At 44.2% G+C, this 10,293-nt stretch overlaps 1 protein-coding gene across 1 annotated transcript in view; it reads right to left on the bottom strand.

Annotated features, from left to right (window-relative positions):
• Positions 1–3,417: 3,417 nt before the first annotated feature.
• The window catches only part of LOC142312621 (alpha-2-macroglobulin-like protein 1), a 177,227-nt gene continuing 170,351 nt past the window's right edge, over positions 3,418–10,293 (bottom strand). Inside the window, exons 37-38 of the mRNA XM_075351616.1 lie at positions 4,699–4,833; positions 3,418–3,554 (exon numbers count right to left, since the gene is read on the bottom strand). Coding sequence (XP_075207731.1) covers positions 3,529–3,554; positions 4,699–4,833 — 161 coding nt within the window. The 3' untranslated portion in view covers positions 3,418–3,528. The remainder of the gene's footprint in view (positions 3,555–4,698; positions 4,834–10,293) is intronic.

Genomic DNA, 10,293 nt, shown 5'->3' with positions numbered 1-10,293 from the left:
TAGTAATGTGCCCATCCTGGTCCTCATCTTGTAGTAATCTGCCCATCTTGGTCCCCATCCTGTAGTAATGTGCCATTATTGTCCCCTTTTACAAATGTGCCCACGCTGGTGCTCTTCTTGTATTATACAGCACTGGGGTGGGGGAGATATAGCTCTGGGGGTATACAGCAATAGGGTAGGGGGACAGACAGTTCTGGGTGGTATACAGCACTGGCGTTGGTCGGGACAGACAGTTCTGTGGGTGTATACAGGCAACACTGCGGTTGGGGGGACAGAAAGCTTGGCGATATGTTGTTGCATTGGATCCTCTCTTCATCTGTGGGACAGGAGCTCAGCACAGGGTGTGCTAGCTTCGCCAACAGATGAACTTGCCCTGGATGCAGCGCTCAGCAGAGAATGCTATATGCAGGCATGAATTTAACTGACAGCAGCCAGGAAAGTGCGGCTGCCAACCTGAGCACTCTGGTCCCCAGAACTCGGCCTGGGGGCCGCAGGATACATCACCACCCTTCTCACCAGGCTGTCCTCCATTCCCTCATGTCCTCTTCTTGCGGCCCGCAGGCCCGTGGCCACCTTGGTGATAGTGCCTCTGGCGCCGCAGTCAGCACTTTACCTCAGATGCAGCTCTGCACACAACTATTCCACGAGCAGCCGCCAGCTGATCAGAGGCAGCAGGTGACGTCATACGCTTCAGTTACTGGCCTCTGATTGACTGGCGGCTGCAATAGCTGTGCACAGAGCTTGACTCTGCGCAGTGACGGCAAATCATCTGAAATAAAGCACTGACTGCTGCGGCCTCTGCACCGGCCGCGATCATCAAGGAGGCCGCGGACCACAAGGAGCAACTTCAGGGACTGCATGTGGCTCGCAGGCTGCGTGCTTTAGACCACTGCATTATATACTATAGTGTTATTGTTGGTATTTTCACTTTATATGGCTGCAGTGCTGCCTGCAGCCAAAAGATTGCACTGTTCCCTGATTTGGTATGGGATAATGTAGAAACAGGAGAAATCTTGGCAAGGGTTCACTGCATAACTGACTAAAGGCTACTTTACACACTGCGATATCGGTCCCGATATCGCTAGTGTGGGTACCCGCCCCCATCTGTTGCGCGACACTGGCAAATCGCTGCCCGTGCCGCACAACAGCCGTCACACATACTTACCTGTCCGGCGACGTCGCTGTGACGGGCGAACCGCCTCCTTTCTAAGGGGGCGGTCCGTGCGGCGTCACAGCGACGTCACTGAAGCGTCACTGAACCGCCGCCCAATAGCAGCGGAGGGGCGGAGATGAGCGGGACGTAACATCCCGCCCACCTCCTTCCTTCCTCATAGCAGCCGGGAGGCAGGTAGGGAGAGCTTCCTCGCTCCTGCGGCGTCACACGCAGCGATGTGTGCTGCCGCAGGAACGAGGAACAACTTCGTTACTGCTGCAGTAATGATAATTGAGAATGGACCCCCGTGTCGCCGATTAGCGATTTTGCACGTTTTTGCAACGATGCAAAATCGCTTATCGGTGTCACACGCAACGGCATCGCTAATGCGGCCGGATGTGCGTCACAAAATCCGTGACCCCAACGACTCCACATTAGCGATGTCGCAGCGTGTAAAGCCCGCTTAACAGTGGGATGGGAAAGGGAACTGATATAGGAAGATATAGTTCCTGTTTAAAGTCAGTGTGATGAGATCAGTGTGAAGAGTGGCAAGAACACATCATAGGAGCAGAAACGTTTAGTGAGTTGCTGGGGAATACAAGGGAGCATGAACCAAAAGAAATGTTGGTGGCAACAGAAGTGATCACAGAAGCAAGTGGGTGCAATCTGTCTGAGAGCAGTCTTTGACAGTGACTCCAGTGTTAGCCAGGAGTGAAAGGGGACCTTGTAAGAGAAAGGATCTGCCTAGCCAGAAACGCTGTAGTAGGAGAGAAAAGGCGCAATAGGGTCTTACCCGATTTACAGGGCAGAGGGAAAAAGGGTTAAAACACACTCACCTGGCTGGGTTGTGCCAGTCACAACCCCTTAGAGAACGTGGATGAGTGCTTTAGTGGTTCAGCAGCAGCCCCGTGTCTGAGCAAAGGATATCAAAGTGTAGACTGGAGGAAAAACGGGTTTAAAAACCGCGCTAGGAAACCACGAGCAACGATGTAAATGAATATTTTTCTTTTATTTAGATAATTCCAACGCGTTTCGGAGACCCATCTGTCTCCTTCCTCAGGGAAAAAGAATCTTACAGTCAATGAGCTCATTGACTGTAAGATTCTTTTTCCCGTGCTCGTGGTTTCCTAGCGCGGTTTTTAAACCCGTTTTTCCTCCAGTCTACACTTTGATATCCTTAGCCAGAAACGCAGGAGAGGATCTGCTCAAGGAGCAGCCTTCGTAAGGGATCACTGTCCGTGGTAGTGGGTAGGGAACCCAGGGAAACACATTGACCTGTGGGTTCCGGTGACATAAGAAGAGGACTAATGTACGTTATCTGTGTGCATGGACCATAGCGTTACACATTGACCCGTGTAGTCCTGCATGAAGAGAAGGAAGGAGATGTCTCCCCTTTGTATACTGTGCATAAGCAGCATGCTGCTTCCAGAAACCGTTAAGATAGTGCCTCTGTGTTGTATAAAAGATAAGATAAAGTGTGCTGCTGCTGCCCTATATACTCCAGTTATCTGCCAAGTAAAGTGTGCCTTGGTTTAAACAACTCGACTGGTGTTCTTATCGTGAAGATAGAGTGGCTTTAGGAGGAATGGAACCACCAAAGTTGTTCATGTTAAACTACGTCATCCCACCCACACACAGCAATCCCTTATTTCTGTAGCGTACCAGGGTGAGCTAAGTGAAGCTCTTGCTCATGACTACTGCCCTAGACATGTTTACAGTGTAACCGAACTCTGAGCCACGGTATTGTTGTGTAAGCAAACTCTGAGCCACAGTATTATTGTGTACCTGGCAAGCTATATATTGTGTAACCACCAAGCTGTGTGCTTCAGTATTATTGTGTAACCAAACTCTATAAATCTTTTACTTGCTTCTGCATCACTATGTAAATTTTATCTCTCTAGGATTGTCCTGGGTGCTTGGGCCTTTCCTGGGGTGGAGTTACAGAGCTGTACAGTTTGAGATCTATTCAGTGTGTCCCCCATTCTCGTCTCTCTACCTTTACAGCTTTACTCTCACATAGACACAGTGGAAGAGATACTGCTGCAGATCGCCCTCCTCTGTCTTCTAATTATGGTTTTAGAGGACATTTTTTAGACCGTGAAGGTTTCGGAAAATTTTCATTTAATTTCTGCCTGTAATCGATATACAAAAAAAAAATGTACACTTGTTTATATTTATAATCCCTATTTGTTCACAAAAGTCCGACGTAAGACAAGACTCGTGTTAGAAGGAAACATTTTCTTTATTGGTTATTTAAAAGCCGCAGAATGTGATGGTGTATACTGCTGAACGCGCTTCTTCTTTTCATATAGTTCTCCTGGTTTATTCCAAATAGAAGAGGTCATTGGGGTGATATGAAGTTACTGATCTTTTTTTTAGTGGTCTTCTGTCTTCTTAAAACCTATGAAAAATAGAAAAAAAATGGTAGATAAAACAAAACATTTACATGAGACCTTTCAGGACTTTGTTTCGCAAGCTGAATCTGACAGCTCATTTTTAGTATCTAATGTATAGACTGCTTTATTGATCTGGAAGACCTTTTATTTATAAAGTACTGGACAAACAATCCACTATATATGGTTTGTCAGTGCTGCAAAAATGCATAAAAAAGTATACTAATCTCCTGACACTGAGCTACTAATCAGATCTCAGCCCTGTGCCCCCTGCCGGTCTCTTGATAAACATGATCACTCGATCGCTGATGCCAATCAGCAGCACCTTATCAGCCGCAGATTTCACAATTTTATACTAGTGAAAGAAACATAGTATGGAATTTTGTAGAATGCAGCTGATCAGCTGGCGCTGAGACTGTATATATAGTTTTGTGAAAAAGTGATGCCTTCTTCCTGATTATTTATTCTTTTGCATGTTTGTGACACTTAAAAGTTTCAGGTCGCCAAACAAATTTTAGTAATGGACAAAGATCACACAAGTATATACAAAATTCAGTTTAGAAATTAATGTATTTGTTAAGGGAATAAAAACTAAACCTACAGGGCCCTGTGTGAAAAAGTTATTACCCAAACATAAATTAACTGTGGTTTATCACATCTTTGGGAAGCTGAGTTCAATTTCCCCAGCCACACCCAGGCCCGATTACTGCCACACCTGTTCTCAATCAATAAATGACTTAAATCGGACCTGCCTGACAAAGTGAAGTAGACCAAAAGATCCTCAAAAAGCTAGAAATCATGCCGTGATCCAAACAAATTCAGGAACAATATATAATTGTTTAGCAGAACCGATGGGGCTATTATTTGGGAGTTGTTAGTAGTGACTGCCTGCAGAGATCTATGAGATATCACTGTTACAGGCTATCAACAAGGACCAGAACAGCAGTAGAGAGGCATCGCTAGACATGAGGAGTGTGACTTAAGCTAAATGTTGTAATTTTTATCTGCATGTCTATACTAAGGGGGCTTTCTTCAAGGGGTTATTTACAGTCACAGAATGCTTTACATCAAAGTACAATAAAGGGATGTAATAGAATAACAGGAACAAAAAACGTATTATAGGTCCAAAGAAGTTTAAATGTGAAGTCATACCATGTTGGAAACACCATTTGGTCTCAGGAATGCTGTTGTCGAAGCAGCAGCCATTCTCTTCACACTTCTCTTTTGTTATAGCTGCGTATCCACAGTCTTCCCTCTCGGTAGCAGATATTTCACAGTGAACTACAACTGAACATAGACAAGTCATTAAAATGTCATCTATTACACTGTAAATACCACTGTATTATGTTTATAGGTTGTATGAAGCCAAACAATTAATTGTAGTGATTCCTTGTCAATACCTCATGGTGAGATAAAAGCAGTTTTTATTATATATCTATCTTTTATTTTACTTATTTTTTAACTGTGGCCCTTGTGCTTTAGAAATGATGTACTCTACAAAGTAGTTAATAATCACACATCCTGCACATGATTAGAACTATTAGGGTGTATAACACCTCATACTTACTGTACATTGGGCAGTTATTGCTATTATTTTTACAAAACCTAACTAGCCTGTGGTATATATGTAAGGGGGTTGCCAGAAGTAGATAGTCATGTTCAGTGTTGCATGGCATTTGTACACCTACATCATCATCTGCTGGTGGACCGGCGTTGCCAGGAACTAATCTGCATGGGGTGTGTTTGCTTGAGAGAAGAGTTATAAGGGGCTCTGAGTCAGGTGAGATCTACCTGACAGTTTAAAAATATAAAAGGCCAGGCCATCAGCGAGAAAGTGGAGCTGGTGACAAGATTGCGAAAAAAGTAGGCAAGTATGCAGCGGAGCAGGCTTGTGTTGTCTGCAGTAGATTCGTCTTTAAGTGCACTGAGCCCAGAGAGCCTGAAGACCAAATACTGTCACCAGAGGAGCCCTAAGACCGAATATTGTTGTCAGAGGAACCCGAAGATCTAATATTGTCACCAGAGAAACCCAAAGACCAAATATCATCAAAAGAGAAACCCGAAGACCAAATATTATCACCAGAGGATCCTGAAGACCGAATATTATTACTAGAGGAATACGAATACCATAGATAATCAACAAAGGAACCCAAAGACCAATTACTATCGCCAGAGGAACCCAAAGACCGAACACTGAATACGGTCACTAGAAGAGGACAAGGCTATGTGGTCAAACATCGAGGATTTGATATTGAGGACCAGAGACTTAGAAATAAACAGTTGTTTTAGTGCAACAAGTAATCCAAGCCATTACTTCCCGCCTTGACGTATGATACTGAGAGAGAGAATAGCCAATTACCAACGTTAATTCTTGGTATAGTGAGCTGCAACACAACTATGCCATGTTTAGTGTACTGCTGAACTCAAATGATTTATGTAGAGCTTAAGTTTTCTATCTTTAGTGTATACTAGCTGTACTACCCGGCTTCACCCGGGTTAATAACTGTTGTTAAAATAGAATGTATTAACATTCCCGGGATAGAATGTATAAATAGAATGTATTAACGCCCGGGATAGTAACTGTCTCTCTGTTTCTCTCACATTCTCTGTCTGTCTTTCCCTCTGTATATATCTCTCTGTCCCTCTCTATCTCTTTGTCTGTCTCTTTCCCTGTCTGCCTCTGACTGTCTGTGTCTCTTTTTCCGTCTGTCTCAATCTCTTTCCCTGTCTGTGTATCTATCTCTTTCCCTGTCTATCTCTGTCACTTTCCCTGTCTGTCTCTTTCCCTGTCTGTCTTTCCCTCTCTTTCCCTGTCTTGTCTCTTTCCCTCTCTTTCCCTGTCTGTCTCTTTCCCTCTTTTTCCCTGTCTATTTGTTTCCCTGTGTCTGTCTCTGTCTCTTTGTCTGTGTCTGTCTCTTTACCTGTCTGTGTATATCTCTTAACCTGTCTGTCTCTTTCCCTGTCAGTCTGTCTCTTTGTGTCTGTCTCTTACCCTGTCTATGTTTGTTTCTTCCCCTGTCTGTGTCTGCCTCTTCCCCTGTCTGTGTCTGTTGCTTTCCCTGGCTGCATTGTGACATGCCAACATTCCATTTAAGGGCGTGGCTGCGCATTCTTCTGAAGTTCTAGCTGCACTGTGGCTCCCAGCTGCATTCGCTTTAATGGAGGCAGGTTTTTTTGTGAATAACTGTAAAGCGCGGGGTTAAAATTTCCCCTCAAAACATAGCCTATGACGCTCTCGGGGTCCAGAAGTGTGAGTGTGCAAAATTTTGTGGCTGTAGTTGCGACGGTGCAGATGCCAATCCCGGACATACATACATACAGTGCCTACAAGTAGTATTCAACCCCCTGCAGATTTAGCAGGTTTGATAAGATGCAAATAAGTTAGAGCCTGCAAACTTCAAACAAGAGCAGGATTTATTAACAGATGCATAAATCTTACAAACCAACAAGTTATGTTGCTCAGTTAAATTTTAATACATTTTCAACATAAAAGTGTGGGTCAATTATTATTCAACCCCTAGTTTTAATATTTTGTGGAATAACCCTTGTTTGCAATTACAGCTAATAATCGTCTTTTATAAGACCTGATCAGGCCGGCACAGGTCTCTGGAGTTATCTTGGCCCACTTCTCCTTGCAGATCTTCTCCAAGTTATCTAGGTTCTTTGGGTGTCTCATGTGGACTTTAATCTTGAGCTCCTTCCACAAGTTTTCAATTGGGTTAAGGTCAGGAGACTGACTTGGCCACTGCAACACCTTGATTTTTTCCCTCTTGAACCAGGCCTTGGTTTTCTTGGCTGTGTCCTTTGGGCCGTTGTCTTGTTGGAAGATGAAATGATGACCCATCTTAAGATCCTTGATGGAAGAGCGGAGGTTCTTGGCCAAAATCTCCAGGTAGGCCATGCTATCAATCTTCCCATGGATGCGGACCAGATGGCCAGGCCCCTTGGCTGAGAAACAGCCCCACAGCATGATGCTGCCACCACCATGCTTGACTGTAGGGATGGTATTCTTGGGGTCGTATGCAGTGCCATCCAGTCTCCAAACGTCACGTGTGTGGTTGGCACCAAAGATCTCGTCAGACCAGAGAACCTTGAACCAGTCTGTCTCAGAGTCCTCCAAGTGATCATGAGCAAACTGTAGGCGAGCCTTGACATGACGCTTTGAAAGTAAAGGTACCTTACGGGCTCGTCTGGAATGGAGACCATTGCGGTGGAGTACGTTACTTATGGTATTGACTGAAACCAATGTCCCCACTGCCATGAGATCTTCCCGGAGCTCCTTCCTTGTTGTCCTTGGGTTAGCCTTGACTCTTCGGACAAGCCTGGCCTCGGCACGGGTGGAAACTTTCAAAGGCTGTCCAGGCCGTGGAAGGCTAACAGTAGTTCCATAAGCCTTCCACTTCCGGATGATGCTCCCAACAGTGGAGACAGGTAGGCCCAACTCCTTGGAAAGGGTTCTGTACCCCTTGCCAGCCTTGTGACCCTCCACGATCTTGTCTCTGATGGCCTTGGAATGCTCCTTTGTCTTTCCCATGTTGACCAAGTATGAGTGCTGTTCACAAGTTTGGGGAGGGTCTTAATTAGTCAGAAAAGGCTGGAAAAAGAGATAATTAATCCAAACATGTGAAGCTCATTGTTCTTTGTGCCTGAAATACTTCTTAATACTTTAGGGGAACCAAACAGAATTCTTGTGGTTTGAGGGTTGAATAATAAATGACCCTCTGAATAAACTTTTCACAATTTAAAAAAAAAATAAAAAAAGAAATAACATTCTTTTTTGCTGCAGTGCATTTCACACTTCCAGGCTGATCTACAGTCCAAATGTCACAATGCCAAGTTAATTCCGAATGTGTAAACCTGCAGGGGGTTGAATACTACTTGTAGGCACTGTACATACACACACACATACATGCACATATTCAGCTTTATATATTAGATTGTGACTACAAGTGGGGCCAAACCAACGCTCCCCTGACGGAAAAAATGGAATTTGGGGCTTGCTTTGAACTTCTGTATTACTTTCTGCTTCACAAATTGGAGTACATGTGAATTGCTTGTATAAATTTTAACTTTCCTATGCAAAACAAATATACCAAAAAAGCAATTTATATACATGTTCTTACTGAACACATTTTAATTAGAATATATATATTTATACTAGATGTACTACCCGGCTTCGCCCGGGTTAATAACTGTTGTTAACAAAATAGAATGTATTAACATTCCCGGGATAGAATGTATAAATAGAATGTATTAATGCCCGGGATAGTAACTGTCTCTCTGTTTCTCTCTTCTCTTCCTGTGTCTGTCTTTTTCCCTGTGTCTGTCTGTTTCCCTCTTTCCCTGTGCCTGTCTCTTTCCCTGTGTCTGTCTCCCTCTTTCCCTGTGTCTGTCTCTTTCCCTGTGTGTCTCTTTGTCTGTCTCTTTACCTGTCTTTGTCTGTCTCTTTACCTGTCTTTGTCTGTCTCTTTACCTGTGTCTGTCTCTTTGTCTGTCTCTTTACCTGTCTTTGTCTGTCTCTTTCCTTGTGTCTGTCTCTTTCCCTCTTTCCCTGTCAGTCTGTCTCTTTGTCTGTGTCTGTCTCTGTCTCTTACCCTGTCTATGTCTGTCTCTTTCCCTGTCTGTGTCTGTCTCTTTGCCTGGCTGCATTGTGACACGCCAACATTCCATATAAGGGCGTGGCAGCGCATTCTTCTGACGTTCTGGCTGCACTGTGGCTCCCAGCTCTATTCGCTTTAATGGAGGCAGGTTTTTTTGCGAATAACTGTAAAGAGTGGGGTTAAAATTTCCCCTCAAAACATAGCCTATGACGCTCTCGGGGTCCAGAAGTGTGAGTGTGCAAAATGTTGTGGCTGTAGCTGCGACGGTGCAGATGCCAATCCCGGACATACACACACACATACACACATACACACACACATTCAGCTTTATATGTAAGATATATATATATATATATATATATATATAATATATATATATATATATATATACTAGCTGTACTACCCGGCTTCGCCTGGGTTAATAACTGCTGTTCTGCTGTTAACAAAATAGAATGTATTAACAAAAATGTATTCTGCACACAAACACCACAAAACAAATAGATATAAATGTAATTATAATGTCTGTCTCCCCCTCTGTATATATCTCTCTGTCCCTCTCTCTATCTCTTTGTCTGTCTGTCTCTTTCCCTGTCTGTCTCTGACTGTCTGTCTCTTTCTCCATCTGTCTCAATCTCTTTCCCTGTCTGTCTATCTATCTCTTTCCCTGTCTGTCTATCTATCTCTGTCACTTTCCCTGTCTGTCTCTTTCCCTCTCTTTCCCTGTCTGTCTCTTTCCCTCTGTCTCTTTCCCTGTGTCTGTCTTTGTCTGTCTCTTTACCTGTCTTTGTCTGTTTCTTACCCTGTCTCTCTCTTTCCCTCTCTTTCCCTGTCTGTCTCTTTCCCTGTCAGTCTGTCTCTTTGTCTGTGTCTGTCTCTTTGTGTCTGTCTCTTACCCTGTCTATGTCTGTTTCTTACCCTATCTGTGTCTGCCTCTTTCCCTGTCTGTGTCTGTCTCTTTCTCTGGCTGCATTGTGACATGCCAACATTCCATATAAGGGCGTGGCTGCGCATTCTTCTGAAGTTCTGGCTGCACTGTGGCTCCCAGCTCCATTCACTTTAATGCAGGCAGGTTTTTTGGCGAATAACTGTAAAGAGCGGAGTTAAAATTTCCCCCAAAAACATAGCCTATGACGCTCTCGGGGTCCAG

Source organism: Anomaloglossus baeobatrachus, chromosome 5 (assembly GCF_048569485.1).
Source record: "Anomaloglossus baeobatrachus isolate aAnoBae1 chromosome 5, aAnoBae1.hap1, whole genome shotgun sequence".
In the NCBI taxonomy this organism is placed as follows: domain Eukaryota; kingdom Metazoa; phylum Chordata; class Amphibia; order Anura; family Aromobatidae; genus Anomaloglossus; species Anomaloglossus baeobatrachus.
This window is presented reverse-complemented; position numbering and strand designations above follow the sequence as displayed.